Below are 21,860 nucleotides of genomic sequence, written 5' to 3' on the forward strand. Positions count from 1 at the left end.
GAGGATCTTTAGTTTTGTCACCTCCTTTTATAATTGGATAATATTTTGCATGTGACAATTGTTTTTAAGCCAATATGGCGCTGCAGGTAAGTTGTTGTTGAACAAGTTTATATTACTCCCTTTGCTGGTTTTTATTTGATGTAAAATACCCTTGTTGCTTTCAATTGCTCACTTCGTTCCATTGGTTTTATACCTATTGGTTGCGCTGGTTGAATAGTGATGGATTATGTAGTTTTTTTCTCGCCACCGCCAGCTAGGCTCGGGTGGGTGTATGACTGTTGAAAACTCGGAGGGAGTAGGCTTGGTAGAGGCCTATGCCCCTGTGAAGAATGAGTAGTTTAATGACAGGTGGTCAAGACGGGTCTAGGACATAGCCTACTCTTTAATTTCTATTAATAGTACTACTAGTCTAGCCCTATCTCTGTAATGTATTTTGGTTGTTTCTTAAAATGAAACTGTTTATCATAACTTTGGTAGCTACAATATCACAACTGTCAAATTTTGTAGCCAATGAATTAGAACAACTGCTCAAAATATAGGGCCTACCTAGCATTTTTCCAATATTTTAATGGTAAAATGTATTATGCATATATTTAAACACTATAAATGCAAGTACCATTACGGTAGTACATTAGAACTTTATAATAATAAAAATAAACAAACGACATGTTTTATTTAGTCAGAGAGACAAAAAATCGGATGCACAAATTGTATGACCCAATATACGACCCGCCGGGAGAGGTGCGTCATTTGTTCCGATGAATCATTTTATAGTGCAAAGTTCGCAATTTGCAATAAATTCAAAATGTTGTTATTACTATTATTAGAGGCTAATTATCAATCCAAATATTGACATCCAGACTAGACAAGCGACTAGACTAAAGCTCTGTCTACACTATCAAATTTATGTGACAAGAAAATGTGATGAAATCATATCACTACCATATTTGGGCACACTTTTTTTGTCCAAACAAGTTTGATAGTGTAGACAGAGATTTATAGAGGTACTGTATATATACTAAATACAGTGCTAAATAGTCTAGGTTAATATGTTGTCTCCAACATTGAACTTTAATTTGATTTATGGACTTTAATTTGAGTCATTCTGAAGAAATATGAAACTCATAACTGTATTTGATTGGCAATTTAAAAGATATGATTTTAAGATTAATATCTCTGAATTGTTTTTATTATCTCGTGTAGTAATAAAAAGGTATTTAAAATTAATTTGGCAATTGTGGCATAAAGGGTAAATTTATGTTTCTGGAGATTGAGATCACTAAGGCCCTAAGGGTCATCGGAGGTCGGAGGTGTGGAGAATGTGGGCTTGTTATATGTTTCAAATTTTTAACTAATGAGAATTCTCCCTGCTCCAGTACTACTGCGCTGCACCCCTTTTCAGGGGCGGATCTGGATCGCAAATTGTAATGCAAAATTAAGTTCAGCCCTTGGGCCCTGGGCCTTCCCTTACTTTAGAATCCTGAATCCGCCAACTGCTTTGGTAATTCATGGTGATTAAGTTCAATACAATAAATGGTTTCTTATGGCCCCATTTTTTTTAGGAAGTGAAGGAAATAGTTTGAGGTTACATTAGGAAGGATTTTGTTGCAATACACCATGAATTATCGTTTTCATTGTTTTTAAGAAGAACAATAGCTACAAGGTTGTTCACTTGATGATGACTTTAAAGAGACAGTTACATTTTTATTTAGATATCAATTTTTGACCTACAGTACTTTACCTGGAGAACAAACATACAGTACCTTCAAAGACAGTAGTACCGTCTGTCAGCCATACATCATCGTGTAAGACCTTGCCCCTCGCACCCAATTTTTTGTCTACAAAACTATTCAAAAGGTACAGTATTACTGTATATTATACAAATGAACATTTCAAAATGACTCTGAAAGTTTATCTAGTTTACTGATTGTTACATTATGATTTGTCCCAGAAAAAGTAATTAAAAAGTAATATCTTTACCATCAAGTTGGTACAGTATTAAATGCATTAAAAAAAATATTGCTGATGATTTGTATTCTCTGCCCAGAAATGTCAATGCACAGCAAAATGATTCCAGATTCTCTGACTGGTATAGCTAGAAACCATATTTGAATGATTAAAAAAGCTTAATGCTTTTAATTTGTTTTGCTATTTACTAGTAGTGGAAGTTTACTACTGTATTTTGTTTTTAAAATAAGAGGATCTAAAAGTTGAGAGTACAATTGCCTTAAGCACAGGATCTCGCTGAATTGACTGACGGATTATCGGAACTTGAAAGCATGTTTTTATTTCTGGATCATGATCTACGACGACAGGATATTAGGCTGACATAGTATTCTAATTGTGATTGTGGTTTTTTAAGACAGTTAGTCAGACTACAGTGTTAGGTTAGTCTGGAAACTGTAAAAAGGTCTCAACATTTTCACCATTTATAGTGGTTTTTAAAGGATTTTTATTTAAAAAAAAGTAACAAGAATTATGAAAGTTGCCAAGGTAAGGAGGAAATATTTTATTAGTTTAAAAGTGACAGCAATGTCTGGTTAAGTTTATTTTTTTTATATAAATAGCAAAATATATTGGAATGTGACTGTGACTAATTTTTAAAATACCTTAATAAGGCAAAATAATACAAATTCTGCTAGAAACAAACATTACTGTAGTACATTCATTCACAGTATTTTGGTACTGAATGTTATACTGTATCATACAGTAGAGGAATTTTGTACAGTAATCCTATTAACTTGGGGACACTTTCCTGTGAAACTAGCAAGTGGATATTCTTTATTAACACTATGGCAAACCCCTATTAATTTAACAACTTTGTTTGGTGCTGTTCTGAGGATGTTCCCTAATACTAGGTTCTCTATTGTACAGTGTGATATATTTACTGTATAAACTTCCAGTTCAAGTAGTCCAAGTATCACTTGTTCAATCAAATATGTTTTAAAAATATCTAAATATTTCTGTATAAATTTCACTCAAGGAATAGAATAGTTTATATCATATTTAATTTGAATTTAAATAAAGAGAACATTGTATAATTGTTTTATGTTTTGAAAACCGAATGAAAATAATACGCTTGTATTAAATGGTTTTTGTTGTCCTGTATGTTTTCATTGGAACAAGTTGATCAATGAAGGTCATTGCTAATGCATTGTTTAGGGATTATTTTTTGTCTCTACTCTGAATGAGGCCATTTTGGATCAAAGGTCAAATTATCAGTCATAGATTTCTTCTTTTATTATAATATAACAATAAGAAAATCCAGAGAAGTTTAGCATCAACAGGACCTAGATATTGTGCTATTAGAATTAGGATACTGTATGCGAGATTGCACATTAGTTAGTCTTAATATAAAGAATTCTACTACTAGTCAATTTGTAGTTACTGTATTGTACTACCTGAAGAATATTGTTCTGCTTTAATTATTAAAAGTATATTTTTTTAGTCCACAGTTCTCAGCAACATTTTATAATGCAAAATGAATATCAATACTTAGTTGATAATATAAAAATTAAATATTTATTTATCTTCCAAAAACCATGAAACCTCAGACTTTAATCTACAGTAATGGTATGTTTGCATACTGTATAGCAGAAGATTCAGTGTTCGGGTGATTTTTTCTCATCTTCACCGTTTATAAATAAATTAATTTGAAGTTCAGTATATCACTGGCCAGTTTCGAGTTTTTATAATTAATTACTGTTACATAATTATTACTATAATAATATTATGACACTAAAATTGTACAACAGTGTATGTTTTTAACATTTTTTTCAAATTTAAGTCGTCAATATATTATTGACAAATTCCAAGTAACATGAAGAGACTGCAGCGTATTAGTCATTTATATTGTGCTATCTGAGTGGAAAATGAAATTGTAAAGCTATTGTTTCCCTCGCTGGCAACACATTTTTAGTCTTAATGAAAGTACTACTGTGCTAGTGATAATATGGAGAAATTCGTCATAGCGATAGCAATTGTCAAATATCAAGTGATTTTGTAATGTGTTCTGTACCAGCCGTTTTTATTTACAATATCAGATAACATTTCTTAATACTGTATTAATTCATCTTGGGTCATCAAAGGTGATCAGAAACTACCAATAAATTGACTATCAGTATCATGAATATTTTCATGTTTAAATAAAATCAATTTTTTTTTTTCATTACTCACATAAAAATAATGAACTTGCAATTCTCTAGAAACTAAATCTTGTTTTGTAAGTGTGTTGCTATTAAAGTTATACTATCAATATTTAATAAAATTGGGAATAATTCATTGCATAAAAAATTATTATGAATCAAACATTGTTTTTTTCGCGTCGGTCCTTTATTCAAGAGAACGGAAGCATTAGTAAACTGTTACCATGCAGTAGCTTATAGTTTACTAAAGGGATTTTCACACCTGTTCCGGGACGGTTCCTGTCCGGCGAATCGAACGCCAATCTTTCGTTTTCACGACGCTCCACGCGGCCAAGCACCAATCGATATGCGCGTAGCCGCGTAAAAACGAAACATTGACGTTCGATTGGATTTGCCGTCGCCGGACCGGAACCGTGCCGGAGCAGGTGTGAAAGGCCCTTAAGGCTGACAAAATGTTTACTGTATAGAATCTCGGACTGGTATGTCTGACTCTATAAAAATCTGATAAATATTGATATGCACATAGATGGTAGTTATTGTCTGATAAGCGGAATTTTTTGTAAGAAATATTTCTTGTTTACAGATTATTTCCTTGTTTGTTAAATTGTGTATGCTTTTGTTGCTCAAAATTGATAATCCTATATGAAGTTGAAAATATGTATACACACAGTCAAGTACTTGAAGTAGTGTGATGAATTACAATTAGTTATTTCCACAAAAAAGTAATTTTATTTATCTGTTGTTGAGATTATTTTTTGAAAATACCAGGATTACAGTGTAATAATACAGGCACAGTAGGTTTTATCTGAAGGGATTTCTATGAAAGAGATAAGCATTAAACACGTAGGAGGTGGTTACCGTTTATTTTAAACCTTAACTGTAAATATAGCAGATAAATAATGTTTTTTCTTAAAAAAACAAATCGTAGTGAATATTGCTGTATTAAAATACAGTACTATGACAAAACAAAAAAAGGTAACATAATTATTCGAAACGTTTATTGGCGTACAGGGAATTTATTGTTCAGAAGGGGTTTAGGGGGCGTTTAATCGGTTGAGGCATTAATTTTGTGGGTGTAATGTGGTAACATGTATAATCAAATGAATTCCCAAGATATGAAAAATGAATATCTTCTAGTAGAAGGGATAAAATGCAGTAAAAATTGGTTATTGTAGAGCGTTTATTCAAAATGTTCTATGAGGGGCGTTTATTCGAGGGATACGTTTATTCTAATAAGTACGGTACATAAAATTCTAATATAAAAATTAAAAATAATTGAACAGTATTGTTTGTTTCCACTTCATAAAGTAAACAAAAAAATGCCCTCTGTTACGATTGGAACTATCGACTAATGAGCAAAACGGCACGTCCCAAAAGACCTGGGAGGTCAGGCTAGCAAATTGTTGTTTATGTTGCCAATCAAAATTTACTTATTTTAGTTGCTATGTACTGATGATGATACAGTATATTCAGTTGCTGTGTAATTATATTATAGTGTTGTTTATTAATCATCATCTTACCATATCTTGAAAATGGTGTGACTGTGTACAGTACAAAGGTTAAAACACTGTAATAATATGCTAGTATGATAATACTGTTTAAACAAGACAGTCGAATTAAAGTACACCCAATTGCTCCAACAGTGAATCGCAACCATCTGTTGTTTTAAGTACCGATACTTCATTCATATCAATTATACAATCTAAAAAAAAAAAACCTATAATAGTCATTGTTTTTTGATCATTTAGATTATCTCAAAATGTTGCTGAATCTACTGTTTGTGAAATAATTACCAAATTTTATTGGGAATTATTAAAGGTACTTTCAGGCTCAGTTATTTACCCGGGTTACTTACTGTAGTTCTATTGGCCTATCGTTTCGATTTATTATAATGTGCAGTACACATCTGTTTAGGGTTGCCAGTTACAATGCATTACATTAGTACAATACTGTTTGTTGGCTTACGTGACATTTATCTGTGAGGGAAGTTGACATTAGAATCCACAGATTTAAATTGCTCCTTATTTTTAGCAAAGGAAATATGATTTGCTAATCTGCCAGTGAAGTACAATACAGATCCCTTGGGAAATCTTCAGGAATAGTAACTTGTACACTGTATTTCAAGTTACTATTCTTAAATTTACCATTTTCTATTAAACAATTACAATATATATATAAACAATCCTATTCAGTCAAAATTTTCCAAGTTTTTCTATGATGAACAGAAATATAAAATGCTAATTATGAGGAAATAATCATTGTCATGTGTTTAAGGAAATTTAATAGGTTTTAGAAAAGAAATAACAAAATTAATACTGTACTATGATATATTTAAACCATTTTTCTGACAAAGTATTGGTACAGTATGAACATTCAACTTTCTGTTTTACGAAAGGGTTTAAAATCTTAAATCTTAATTTAATGAAGAAATAGAAATAGTCATTTTCATGTGTTTAAGAATATTAATAGATTTTAGAAAAGACATATAGTGTATTAAAAAAATTAATACAATTAAAGTCTGTACTACCAACCGTTCTGACAAAATATTGGTATGAATATTTAAACTTTTTGTTTTACGAAAGTATACAAGATGAAGTATTTAAAATATCGTTAATTATGAAGAAATTGTCCTTGTAATGTGTTTAGAACATTAATATGTTCTATAAAAAGCATATTGAAAGAAATCATACAATTGTTAGTTAGTCTGTAATAAACCGTTGTTCTTACAAAGTATTGGTATGAGCATTACAACTTCCTGTTTTATTAAAGTAATGAAGTGTTTAAAAATTTCGGAAATGTTGGATGGAAATGTACTAACTACTATACATGATCATGAGTTGAAAACAGAAGTGACTTCAGATTTAGCTTTTCCTTTATCATTAGGGGGAAATCAAGCATGAGTCATCCCTTTAAGAGTTTCCTGAGCTTTTATCTACTGATCATCGTTTTACTTGGCCCATCTGATAACCATTATGTCGCAGTGAACGCGTCAACGATTTTCCTCCGAAATCATCTGAAAATGATCACTGTGAAATTACTCATCTTTTGTTATCTTTGAAGTCTCTGTTTAAAGCATTTTACTTTCCTTACTTCGGTTTTTTTTTACTTCAATCATAGTTTTCAACATTTGTTTTTCTACCACAGTTTTCAGATAAATAAGTTTACAGCATTTGTTATTAAAATGATAAACAAATATTAAATTCAAGTACTTATCAAGTTAAGTTATTATTAAGATTAAAATGTTTCTTTATTACATCCAGGTCAGTTCTGACAAAGTGATATTAAATAATGTTTTATTTCCTGTACCATCTAATTTTAGACGACCTCCGACATAGTGGGGTTTTCCTGTCAGTGTCAAAAGTCCCCATGTAATGTGTTGTAATGAATAAGAAATAGATAAAAAATAATAGTTTTCAATACACAGTTTCTTCGATATAGTTTTTTATATTTTAATTTTTTTAAAGATTGCAGATTTAAAGAACTTGATGCCATGATGTTGATAATATCCCTATATTTGCCTGACATGTTCACCACCTATTCAGGGCACATCCATTAGTGACACTTTGTTTTGTCCAGTGGCGTAACGCAGATGCCCAGGGACTGTACAGTGGCCCTTCAATGTTGGAGGCCTACAGCATTTTTAGCCTTTTGCGACTTATTTTAATGCCTTTATGATTCCACCCGGGCCTTGCTCATAAGCCAGTGCTCATAGCCGTTGCGCCACTAGTTGTGTCCTAAAAGTATCTACGGTGTTATACAGTACTCATTAAATTGTTCTTATCATTTTTAAAATTTCTTGTTGCATTTGTAGGTGCGAGTTCTATACAACTTTGAGGGTGAGCCTGGTAATGGTGAACTCACGATATATGAAGATGATATTTTAGATGTTATAAGGCAAGACGTCGGTGATGGCTGGTGGGAAGGACAGAATCCTAATGGACAACGAGGGCTCTTTCCAGAAGCTTACGTTGAGGTTTGTGTAGTTTGGGCAGTTCTTTTTTGGTTAAAATGTTGATCCCCGTAAAAGTAAACTGCAAAACAACAACAAACAAACTTGCGTTTCCTAATCCCTAGTTACCAAGATTTTGTTTTTACTTTCATCTTTTAGGTGGTTAAAACGCCTCCTCCACCATCATTTAGTCCACCACCAGTGCCCCAAGTATCTGAGCCTGTGCCAGTACAGTCAATATCAACAGCGCCCCCACCAGAGCGGACAGAAAGCTTTGATGATTGGGATGAGGATTGGGATGAGGAAAGTTCATACAGCCAAGAGTCGACACAAGTAAGAAAAAACATATTTTACGTTGATTTACCTAGTAGTGGTAATACTGTAGTAATATAGTAATAATATTAATTGTAAGAAATACATAATTATTATACATGATTTTTCTTTTCAAGATGTTGGCTTTATATGAATAAAAAATAATGTTTATATTGTAGTTTGTTTGTTATTGTAGCATTATTATATCAGTAAGTTAATAGGGCCTTTTTTATTGGTCGTTGTAAAGGTTTCTAATAATCAAAGACCCAATCAAGAACCTACTACGGATGACGTGTACACCAACTTTGCCGTTGGTTCTCCCATTAATTCTCGGTATACTAAGGTACAACCACAACCACCTCCCAGCCCAACGTCATCAACAGTCTCATCCGAGTCGACGGAAAAGATTGACCAATATGTCGTGCACGAGCCCAAGGGCGTGTCACGCTCCATGAGTCAGTACGATAAAAAGTCTCGCAAACCCGAGTACCACCAGATGAAATCTCGGTCGACTATGAGCATGGCCGTACAGCGTGCAGTGAGTAGGACTGCGAATTAGAATGAGCTTGCCTTGATTGATGAATAATGCATTGAGTTGCTAATCAATAACTAATTGATTGATTGATTAATTTATTGATTGAATACCGATTGTATCTTTACTAGTGATTGTTTTGTGAGATGCTCACATAGAAGAATGTGGTTTTGCAAGGAGGAGAGGAAAAGGGTTTTTAGATTTTTAAAAATTTCATACGCATCCAATAGTGATCAATTCAATTACAGGATGGATTATAAAGTTATTTTGTAATTTGTCGTGCTAAATAAAAGTCTCATTTGAGGCTTAGGGAGTGGAGTTGAAAGAGTCATGAATTACAACCCTGGCACTAAGTCAGGATTGAACCCTTGCAATTGGAAGGCAATGTTTACCTCCAAGCTACGACAGCTCCACTGACCTGCTTCCCTGTTCCTTCCAATCACTTTAAGTGGGCTCGAGAGCTTTTCCAGAGTGGGTGAGCAGCGTACTCCATAAAACCGAACATATTATTATATATATGATTTCATATCTAAAATAATGTCCTCAATATTATGGCACCCAGAATCATAAAAACAGCTCCCCTGCTTCCTTTCCTAGTAGCTAGACCACTTTACCACCACCATCAAAATTGAATAGTTACTATTTAAAAGAAAGCTATAGACAATTTATTGAATAAATAAAAATTTTTTTTATTTTAAACCAATTTATTGCTTTGAGTTTTAATTGTTTTGTTGGCTGGTTTGATGATAAATTGCTTCTGCCTTAAAAAAAATTACAATACTATATTTTATTTTGATTTTTTGTTGTTTTGTTTTTGTTGAATGTGTTTGTGCATGTTTCATGATTAACATTGATTTCATCCTATTTAAACTTGAAACTACCTTTTTAAATCTACTGTACACTTTACATTAACTTTTTGAAGACATAAACAAAAACAGAGTTTTGATTTGTTTTTTTTTTCTAATCCTGGTTGTAGCAAGGATTTATTCTAGGGTTATAATTCAGGGACAGATCAGATCAGCACTATACAGGTAGATTAAGGGAGCCTAAATATTTAATAAATGATAAAACAATCCATCAGGTGCATAAAAATAAAAAATAACTTTTTGAAGACATAAACAAAAACTGTTGTTTTTTTAAATCCTGGTTATAGCAAGAATTAGAATAATAATATCAGGGGCGGATTCAGTATTATAGATTATGGGGGCGCTATATATTTCATAAATGATAAATACGATCCATCGGGTTACATAAAAATATAAATAGCCATTATTTTGTTTTTAAGACATGGCTGTTAAGTTTTAGGAGGATGGGAGAGGGGCGGTTAAAGCCTGTTTATCCCCCACCTAAATCCACGCCTGTCTATAGTAGTGCTACTATAATTATGATAACCCCTTGGTCCTATGAATCATTATATTTAAAAATATTAAACCAGTGGTTTTCTAGCAATTTTATTTCCTTGTGTATTGTTCACTGTGTTTAATGAATCATCCATGATAAACATTCACAGGAATACTACTATTGAAATCATTCTTTATACTTTTTGAATGCCTTGTTTATTTATGAAAATACTCGATGCATTTATTAAGTTCAAATGCCATATTTGGTATGAATATGGTCCCCAGATTCACTCTGAGTATAGTTATAAGGCTTTAGTACAGCAGTCAATTAAGGGACCAAGTCCAAATTATTACTGCAGTTACTGTACTAGCTACATTTAGTATACTCTTTAACCTGTTTTTAGGGTTATACACATTGTTTTAAAACAAATACTGCCTAAAAAACTTCTAACAAACTAAAATCATACATTACAGAAATAAAAAAGTGTTACTGCAAAAACTGCCAGCAGTAGAATAATCTTGACATGACCTTAAGCTCTGTCTACACTGTCAAACTAGATTGACAAAAAAGTGCCATTTGCCCAAATATGGTAGTAATATGCCCAAATATGGTAATGATATGACAATGACATCATCATGTCCATATATGGACACATCACATTTTGTTGTCACATAAAGTTTGATAGTGTAGAAAGAGCTTTAGCTGTAGAAAAAAAAGTGAATCCAATTTCCTCAGGACTGAAAAAATGCTAACAGCTTCATTGTAAAGGCAATATGATGAATATAATGCCCTATGGATTATAGTATGCCCTCTTGCATAGTTATTTATTATCAGAGTCATAAATTGTGGTTTTTGATTGTTTTCCAGGAATATGGTTTAAATGGTCAAGGCAATTTCGGACTGAACGCGCCAAATAGAGATTTTAGAAAAAATAGTGCAGATATTAAAACAGGAACTGTACGCAAGAATTACTCGAGGTAAACTATTGCTCAACCTGTTATTATTATTATTATTATTAAACAATTACTTAAAGCTCTGTTTACACTATCACACTTTATGTGATGTGCCCATTGACATGATGATGTCATATCACTACCATTTTGGCATATCACTACCATATTTGGGAACATCACAATTTTTTTGTCGAACTAGTTTGATAGTGTAAACAGAGTCAGAAAGTAAATGAGTCAGGCGATTAGCCTGAATGAATGAATGAATGAACATACACATTTTTTAGCTAATAGAATGATAATTTGTTGACTTTCCAGGTTTTCGGTGTTTTCCAAATCTGGAGGAGAGGCGTATCTTATGGGCAACGTATCTAAGAAGTCTTTATCGCCAGCAGGCTCCGTAACAATTATTGTAAGTGTGAAAAGAGTTTAGGGCAATAAAACTCTGATCGAAAATCTGTAATAATATACCCACCTTATCCCTCCCCCATCCCCCTGTAGTGTTATGCGTCTCATTCCTCTCTCTCCCTTTGAGTGAGTGGCCTAGCGGTTAAGACAGTTAAACCGTAAACTATAAAATTCCCCGATACAATTGCATCTAAATGTAAACAGTTTTGAATTTGTTTCATTATCAGATCTCTTTACCTAAATTTTGTTATTTCAAACTGACTTGTTTATTTAAGTTACACAGTAAACAAAAAATGTAGTCTTTACTTCTTTCTGTTTTGTTATTTTAGTACCCACTTCCTTATAATATATAAAAGAAAATAAAAGAAAAATTCAAGGCATCTATTTTTAGCCCATTATGATGCAAATATGTCTTGAGAAATAAAATAAAACAAAGCAAAATTCAAAAGGTTTGTTTTGATCTTTGAGAATTTTGCTTTATGGGAAGTGTTTGATACAGTATGGGAATCATAAGGAGAGTTAAAAGTATTTATCTATACAGTATACAGTATATGTGACCTATATGTTCTGTATCCCAAATGTTTAGAATATCACATAAGATTCTTGTCATTACCCCATGTGTATGGTTGCATGCGATAGCAAAAATGTGCTCTGAATTTGGAAGACTTTAGCTTTATTATACTGCGAGAGGCTGTCATATCATACCATACCACACATACATATGAAAAAACACTTAAATAGTAGGCCTACATGTATGTTTATATCATTTGGTTAGTTTAAGGATTTATAAACTCAACATAATTTCAGAACAACAGTGTCACTCACTAAATAATATACAAGTTTGTTTACGTATGATTGAATTGAAAGGCTTTGGTTCGAGACATGTTTGTACCCTTTACATGTACATGTTTTTTTGTATAGTTTGTTAATGGTAGCCTCTACTTCTAGACTTACTTTGACCACCATCCACATTTATAAATATTTAATGATTTATTAAGACTATTATATGTATTATTTGTGGAAACTAATAAGCAACAACAATGTACTGGCCCTCTGGTAGAACTATCCTGAACTGAAGAAGAAGAAAAAAAATAAAATAAGGTTTTTTTTTGTTTTTTTTTAGGAAACAGATGAAGGCCCACAATGGGAACCAGACACAAATCCTTTTCAAGCTCAGATTCGAAACCCAAAGAAAGAAAGTAAACTAAAGGGCATTAAGAGTTTTATATGCTATCAAATAACACCAACAGTAAGTTATAGTAATGCATTAAGTACAGTATTGATAAAATCTAAGCTAAATGTGCCCCTCTTCCACCACCCCACCACATAAGTTAGTGTAACATTTATAATTAAATTGAAAAATAAAATAAAACTGATGCTTGGTCAGGTTTTTGCCCCACTCTGATGAATTTTTGTACCTTAACTTATACAGTACTATTAAGTACTCGAATCCACAAACTCCAGATCACTAGCCTGCCGTTTTTTTTTTCTCTCGAGTATTCTCAATGTACTTAATTACGTCAAAGTATGGCAAACACCTGACCAATTACTCAACTCCCTGATGCATGCAAAGCTACTCCACAGTAGTTAAATACAATTATTAAAGTATGCTTATTGTATATTTTATAGAACACAGGTATTCAAGTAAGCAGAAGGTACAAACACTTTGATTGGTTGTATGAGAGGCTTGTTGACAAGTTTATTACAATTTGTATACCAGCCCTTCCAGATAAACAAGTCACAGGTAAGCTACTGATGTTGCTGTAATATCATTAATAATATTCTGGATTTATAAAGTGCCTAATGTTGTGAAACATTATACGTATATGTATACGTATTATTACCCCGGTCATTTTTGGATCAAACACGTATGGAAACATTCCCATAATGCAGCTAGTAATCAGCACAAAGTTGTGTCTTGACCTTACCAGGTACCCATTTGTACACCTGGGTGGAGAGAGGCAAACGTAAGTATAGTGTCTTGCCCAAAACACAAGCAATGCGACAAGGGTTGGATTTGAACCTAAGATCATTGTGATCAGTAGTTCAACGTCCAACACGCTGTGTCACACGCCCTTTCTCTTTTCCTCATCTTAATAGTTTAAAATATAATTTCCAGTATATCATTGGGTAGTTAAGAGTTTCTCTATACCTGTAAATGTATATACATTTTAGTATATATTTAACGATTTATTCGTTTAAGGACGATATGAAGATACATTTATAGAAAAACGAATGGAGCAGCTACAAAGATGGCTGACCCGAATGACGAATCATCCGGTCATATCGCGCAGCGAAGTCTTCCAACATTTTGTAACGTGTACAGATGAGAAAGTAAGTCTGATTTTCCAATATATCAATTCTTGCATGAAATTGAGATGTTTTCTTAATTACTGCTACTGTATTTTAAAATCTAGTCTTTATATTTAATTGGAACCACAACTCTACAGATATTTTTAGGAATATAGATTTATTAATACATCTGAAAATGAATAATAATTTGTTTGATCTTGCGTAGTTATGGAAAGTTGGAAAGAGGAAAGCTGAGAAAGGTGATTTTGCAGGAGCAGCTTTTTTCAGTTTAGTTCAAACTCCACAGACACCGCTTGAGCTAAATCATGTGTAAGTGTTGTTTTTTCAATGTGTAAAGTAAGTTTGTTTTTCCAATTGAAAAGAGAAAATAATATCTAAACAAGAAATATTTCTTACAAAAAATGCTGTTCACATTTTCAAATTAATCACTGTTCTTCCTTCAGATATATTTATGATTAATTATTAAAAAGATGTCCTTTAATCGCAAAAATGCATACAAATCAAAGATAGTTCTTTAATTATGATTCACATGCCCATTTAAAAATGGTCAATTTTTGAACTTTAATGTGCTGTGTATGTGTGACCTCAACCTGTTGGCATGCAACTGAATACCCTCTAGAGACAATGTGACTTCACGGCGGTACAAGTGAGAACATTCTTCCCAGTCTGTTGATTCGCGTCAACCAATCAAAGGGCGAGAATCGAAAATCATTCAACCGTGGGCCCCATAAACTCTCTTTTCCCAGTAGTTTTTTGGGTCCAGCAGCTGGGATCTATAAATTATAGTCGAGTTTACAAAGTCGCAAAACTGTCGGCCTTAGATACTATAACTGCTGCTTGCTTTAGCTTCTGAATGAGTCCTCATGGGACATAGCTGGCTAGAGCAGCAGCATGAAAATATAACTAAAAAATCATATAAGGTAGTAGAAGTATATATGAAGTAAAGTGAGTAGAAGTGGAGAGGTAGCTTGATGGTAAACATGCTTACCTTCCGATCTCATGTGCCAGGGTTCAATCCTGATCTGGTTTAACGGTTGTAAAGTCTGTCACTATCAAACTTTATGTGACAAAAAAATGTGATGTGCCCATATATGGATATATTCATCATATTTTTTGTCAAACTAGATAGTGTAGACAGAAGTTTAGGGTTGTAACTCACAACTCTTTTAACTCTCCTCAAATAAGACTTAGTTTATAAGCACGATAAATTATAAGTTTCTCCCTCTTGGATGAGTATTTTTTAAAAAGTAAGGCAAACAAAAAGAAGAGTCTGAATTTATTTTTATCATTTTATTTACTTTTTAACAAGTTTATTTAGTATTTGTTGTGATTATATTCATAACTAAAGTGTTTTGTTACTATTTCTTTCTATCACAGAGAGGCACACCATGATAGTTTTCACAAGTTTGTTAAAAGTATGGATGAGAGTTTAAAACATGTGATCTTAGCCGTCCACGATCATTCAAAGAAACACATAGGACGTAGGTTATTATTTTTATTACAATAACAAATAAACAAACAAAAACAATATAAATTGGTCACTAGTAATTCATTGTTCATCAGAATAATTTTGTCACTCAATTTTATTGTCTTTTTCTTTGTTACCTAACCTTCAACTAATTTTGAGCAACTGTATGTCAACATAAATTTCCTTTTGGACAAATAAAATGTACTATGAACTATTAAAAGCAAAATACACAAGAACCTTGGTCCCCGTCAGTTGTCTGGTTTTAAGTTTCTTTCAAATTAAAGAGTTTCAGGTGTTATTTGCTCATAGATTTTGCATCCAATATGGTTAGCCTGACCTATGGCTGGCTGTATACATAATTCACACACTTAGGCTAAGGGAAACACTTCTCTTATCTAAGTGATTGCCAATATACTTAAATATTTATATTAAGTAAAATACTTAAGGGAAATAACTCACTTAAGTGTTACTGGCGACTATGACACCTGACACATTTGCCTGAGTATGATATTCATTCATTCATTCAATCTTTTATTTCGTAATCTCTGGTCCATAGAAAGTAAAAATTACATATAAATGAAATGAAATATGCTACATTCTCTTGTTTGCTTTTGTCAATGACCCTCGTTAAGATGCACGGAGAGCTAAAAATCATTTAATATATTTATTTTTGTACAGCTTTTAAGAGAGAATACAATAAATTAGGGGCATCGTTTACATCACTAGCGAATTCATTTGAGCTTGACAATGGCCTTCGTAAGTATTATTTGAATTATTTGTTACATTTAAAATCTTAAAAACTGCAAACAATATATAAATAAAATAAAAGAATAAATATATAAATAATAAAAAATTAATATACTTTGTAATGTAATTTGCTGCTTTCTTAAAATACTTTGATTAACCATTTTTCATATTAAATGAATGACATGTATGCCATAGTTGACTAAATCTGTCGCTACAACAGATCGTATAGTTCTTATTGGCAATAACAAGCCTACCAGTGGCGTAACAGCTATGAGTGCTCACTGGCTAAACCCAGGACTCCGGAGCTTATAGGGGCCCTGAGCAGGGCCAAGAGGAAAAGACGGACAAAAAAGGCCTCAGCCTTGGAGAACCGCTTCCTAAACCAGGGGCCTCAGGTCTCTACATTACGCCGCTGAAGCCTACATATTCTTATTATCAATCTATATGTTTTCCTGTCACAACCATTTTTACCTACTTTTTTTTAAAGACCCTGATGTAACCGTTGAAGGTATGCTATTGTTAGAATCTATCACATAAAGGCGTACTTAACTTATTTATAGTATACTGTAATATTGTGAAACCTCAACAGGAAAGCCACTCCCCAACCTTTCCCTTCTCAACATTCGTCAACAACATTTAACACCAGTTATTGATTTCTGATATCAAAGAAGAAATTTAGTTATGTATATTACAATAGAGCTCCTATAAGAGGACACTTAAGAGGACACTTTTGAGGTTTAATAGAGGTGTCAATACTGTAGGTAATTGAGTGTTTTGTCCTTTGTCCTGGAACCTCGTCTTTGGGACACTCATATTAAGAGGGAAAGAAGGCTTTGACACTCCAACCCCTTTTTAGATGACACCCCTATTGAATCTCAAAGGTGTTCCCTTAATAGGAGCTCTATTATACAGTCAAAAATCTCCCAATACCAGACACTTTTGGGCTGGCCAGATATGTCTGGTTTTCCAGGAAGTTTGGTATTCAGAATGTGTTTTTAATCTTAAAAATGAATTTGGGGCCTTTTTGTCCTCAGGAAAAGTCTGGTATATGTTATTTTATTGAAGAATTAAACATGGAATATTTAATTTGCAAAAAGCCTATTGTATCTTTTTATTATAGTATAATATCCCCTGTTAATAGTTTTCTTATTGAGGTTTTACAGTATTGTACTTATAACAAAATTACTATTATTATTTTTATGCTGCCTTGGTTAATTTTAAAAACTTTTTATTTGCTAATTTAGAATTTTATTTAAAGGTATTAAGTTCTATAACAGTATAAATTAACAGGTTTAAAACATAGAAGGATTCTTTTTAAATTTTAGTTTTTATTCTTGATTTTGTTTTCTTTTTTGGAACAAATAGTTGACTAATATAGCTTTTATTATTATTTTGTTGTTATAATTAACAATAACATCTTAATAATACCTTTCTGTTGGCTACTACAAAGCTATTGTTTTATCTGCCATACATTTTCTAGCATAATATATAAATAATAATTATATTTACTGATGATAATAATAAATAAACATTCCTTTTTCAGTATATATTTTTTTTATTAAGTTGACAAAAATTATATATTTACTATTAAAATACATAGATAAATACAATATTCCTATGTAGCATGTTTTTTTTTTCATTTAAGAAAATGACATACAGCTGTTATCCATCCACAATCCATTCAAATCATTTATTCATTTAATTAGTCATTCAACCATTCATTCAACCATTCATTGAATTTATTTATCATCATTAATTTGGTCGAAAAAGAATAAATTAGACGCATACACTTTGTAGAAAAACTATAAAAAAAAGTAGGTGCAAGCAATGTTAAAATATAGTTTACAAAGCAAAGAATAATACTGGATAGTAGTTATATGAATTTTAACAGATCGATAATACTTTATGAAAATCACATTTCCCCCAAAAAATGTTAGGTCTATCCTACTGAAAGAAAATTAAATTAATTTACAATAATGTGAAAAAGTCTGAGATCTCTTATGCTGACTGCATAAAGGTTATTCAACATTGTTATTAAATGAAATGTTATTAATGTATTCTTATCCTGTACAGAATCACAGAGGCTTACCATGGCCCTACAGCACACAGGCAAGACATACACAGAGATAGGTGATCTGTATGCTATCCAGCCTAGGGAAGACCTCTACCCACTGGAGGACAGTATGAGGGAGTACACAGGCATGCTGGCTTGCTTTCCTGATATGATCAGTTTTCATAAGGTAATCAACCATACAGTAACAGACCTTCCAGCTGACCCGATTTTGTTGGGTGTCATCTGATATTAAGACCAATCTCCAGTTCACCCGATATGATGTGATTTTTACCTGATTTTTTATTATTTTAGCGTAATTTTCCCTAATACTGGTTTCACAAATTTCCTACAAAATACTCTGATTTATGAATAAATGATTTTGATGTATTTTTACTTACCTAACCTCTTTGGGCCTCATGGCTGCAGTGGCTATTTTCCAGTTGGTTCTATAAGCGGCGATTTGTTTTTCCTTGTTCCATGTCATCCATCCCAGGTATTCTCTCTCTTTTTCCACTGTCTTGTTAGAATACTACTATGATTTATTTTATTATGTTTGTGTACAGCATACCCTATCAACGGAACGCGAATACCAGAAATCACAAGAGGACGGCAAGATTGATGGTCTAGATGCGGAACAAGTAAGACGACGAGCAGATGTTATATCATATTCTATGATGGGTATGTTTATTATTGTTACTACAGAATAGTAATGTGGCTATCGTGGCATTGTCACCAGTATTTGTCTTATGGCAAAAAACAGCACCAAAGTACCTTGTTTCTCATCCTGTATTGGGGATTTTGGGATTATTTAATTTATTAAAGATGTTTTGTCCCCCTGAAAATTTGTTGTTATGTTTTTGTTGATTATGCCATTTTAATGCCACCTAATAGTTTAATACTTTGACCAAAAATTGGAAAATTAGTTACCTGAAAAAACTGTAATTTAAAGCAAAATATAGTCAAATTGACAGGAAGTCAATCGATTTTTAGTTAAATTTAACTGTTTATTTTGTCTTTTTATAAGTGAAAACATATTTTTTTTTACGGAAGTGATCAGCTTTATAAACCTTCCAAAATGGCCCAATCGAAGTCTTTTTGTATAAAACTTAATTTTTCATGTTTTTATAAATCTTTAACCTGTAATATTTATTTTTCAGCTGAGATGAACCATTTTCACCAAGAACGAGTAAAAGACTACAAAGACATGATGCAGAAATATCTACAAGAACAGATAAAATTCTATGAAACAATTACAAATAAACTTCAAGAAAACTTAGCAATGTATGGAGACATCAACACCTAACTGGCTGCCATTTTGTGTCCAAAGCTTCAATTGGAGGTTTTTGCTTTATGAAGACCTAACTAGTTGCCATTTTGTGTCCAAATCTTCACATGGACATTTGACTTTATGAAGACCTGACTGGCTGCCATTTTGTGTCCAAATCTTCACATGGACATTTAACTTTAAGAAGACCTATCTGGCTGCCATTTTGTGTCCAAAGCTTGGACGCATTGCTATTGTTAAAACTTTACCAAATGAAAAAAATTAATATTGTCTATAGAAGAAATTCTTATGTATCAAAGAGTTGCAAAGAGAAAGCTGTATTGCTGTGAGTAAATTGGGACAGCTTATTTACCATCAACAAATCTATGTTTTTTAATTTACTCGTAAAATACTCTTTAATAGGTAAAATAATCATTGCTTTGGTATTTTGGAGTTAATACCATTTTCTGCGGGATAACTCAAGTTCTACCACAGAGGCTTCTGGAAACCAACCTCTTCAAATGATGTTGCCAACGAGTACACATTCTTCTCTACTTGATAAACAATGTCTGGACACCCCAATCGGCGTTGCGCAAATGTACCTTGAGATTTTCCCTTGTCATTCTAAATTAAGGCTAACAGCGATTTGTAATCACTATGTGGTATAGTGTAGTGTAAATGCTAATTTACACAGACAAGCGATATTATTATTTATGACCATTTACACAAAACACAGAGCAAACGGACAGTTTCCATTCAGGATAGATACATATTCTATGAGGGACTAGCTTAGTTTTCCGCTTACCATTAATGATCAACTGTGTAAAAATTGGCCTTAATAGGTTTAGATGTACAAAAGTACCTCCTACATACCCATTTTCAACAGTTACATAAAAACTTTCCTACCCATTGTGATTGAGTGCTTTATTATTTATCATCATTACGAACGAAACACAATCGGACAAAACTACAAATGCATTCAACAGGTTGTGAACTCCGAAAACACCCCTACTCCTTTTTCCTCAGAAAAATATGTGAATTATAACTTTATCGATAACTCCTTTTAATCCTTACTACATCACAACCGTTGTTTTATACGATTTAAACATTTAATCCAAAAAATTAAATATGTTGTATTTTTCTACTTTAGTCAATCAAAAAGACTGCATGACAATTCTTATAATTATTTATATATTACTTACAATATTATAATATACGTTTTACCATGAAATATTGCTACATTTATCTGGATGAATAACAATATTTTTTAGCATTTGTACAACTTTTTCCTGGATAATTATACAAGTATTCAACATGCAAGCACAAATTAAAACTTACTGATAATAATGTTCTGCAATCTTCAATAAAACAGCTATAAATCAGATATATAGAAAGATGCATGTTTGGCTTCAGTTATTGCAGTAATTTTTTCTAGTTGCTGCAGTAATTTTGCTTTGTAATGTTCACTGAATAATTTCATATTTACAATATCTGATAGCATACAGTAAATTGGCAACAACCATAGAAATATTATAATAATTTATTTCTATGCTAAAATACAGTAAATTCTTTTTCTTTAACGTTTTAGTTAACTGTATTCATTGTAACAGATGCTGATATCATGAAGTTGGACTATACCCATTGCGGATATAATTTAGTACTAATCAAATTCTTTGTCAATGTTTTCAATAAATGGTTTTATAAGTATATTTCTTTGTAGGGTTAAATCTTTTTTATTTCATTTTTAAAAGAAGTTGTAGCATATAAATGGTATTGAAGTTCTGAACGACCTTTAACTTTTGGTAGTGTAAATAAAGACTGTATAGAGAATAAATTTTACAACAAGTTTGTGTACTGTGTATATATATACATTTCTGAAGCTATCTTTAAAGTAATATATATGAAAGATAATCAAAACTTTTAGTACGTCATTTATATCTTGAATATTATAAATACTAATTTTAATAAACTCTACTGTAATTTTTTTAGTTTTCTCACTGTAACTACCAAACAATATTTAGTTTCACCAAGAAGTGCCGTATGTAATCAAATAACCGATTTTTTCACGATTGAGTATACTAAAAAAAAGCAGCACTAGTGTTGCCGAGTCCTTTGTCGAAACATTGGAATCGCCACACTATGCCATAATTATTTAGTTCATATATGGTACTTCAATAGTTATAATTTAGTAAATATTATATTAATTTCATTTTTATTTTCAGCCTATTTCAGTAGATGGCAACCTTGCTTTACAAGATTAGGCCCCATTGAACAAAACAAGAAATCATTATCATATTTTCTATATCTCTTATCAATTTCTGTAACTACTGATGTGTTTAAAATAAATATGACACAGTGTATAAGATAATTTGTGAAGA

General features: G+C 32.1%; 1 protein-coding gene across 3 annotated transcripts; it reads left to right on the plus strand.

Annotated features, from left to right (window-relative positions):
* LOC140055095 (sorting nexin-33-like) lies at positions 1–21,860 on the plus strand. Of its 3 annotated transcripts, none has more exons than XM_072100306.1 (15): positions 1–86; positions 7,957–8,118; positions 8,254–8,427; positions 11,147–11,256; positions 11,548–11,641; positions 12,761–12,886; positions 13,267–13,381; positions 13,841–13,971; positions 14,156–14,259; positions 15,328–15,431; positions 16,097–16,174; positions 16,653–16,673; positions 18,239–18,405; positions 18,782–18,896; positions 19,376–21,860. In XM_072100306.1, the coding sequence occupies exons 1-15, from the start codon at positions 75–77 to the stop codon at positions 19,519–19,521; spliced, it is 1,659 nt and encodes a 552-aa protein (XP_071956407.1). In that variant the 5' UTR covers positions 1–74; the 3' UTR covers positions 19,522–21,860. The 3 variants fall into 3 exon arrangements, with proteins under 3 accessions (XP_071956407.1, XP_071956406.1, XP_071956408.1); XM_072100305.1 differs by lacking the exon at positions 1–86 and adding an exon at positions 2,324–2,493; XM_072100307.1 differs by lacking the exons at positions 1–86; positions 16,653–16,673 and adding an exon at positions 2,326–2,493.

The sequence above is a fragment of the Antedon mediterranea genome, chromosome 7 (genome assembly GCF_964355755.1).
Source record: "Antedon mediterranea chromosome 7, ecAntMedi1.1, whole genome shotgun sequence".
Classification (NCBI taxonomy): Eukaryota; Metazoa; Echinodermata; class Crinoidea; order Comatulida; family Antedonidae; genus Antedon; species Antedon mediterranea.

Coding starts and splice junctions, on each gene's coding strand:
- LOC140055095 (XM_072100305.1), top strand. Junction 8,119..8,253: donor TTCCAGAAGCTTACGTTGAG/GTTTGTGTAGTT, acceptor TTCATCTTTTAG/GTGGTTAAAACGCCTCCTCC. Junction 18,897..19,375: donor TATATCATATTCTATGATGG/GTATGTTTATTA, acceptor TTTATTTTTCAG/CTGAGATGAACCATTTTCAC.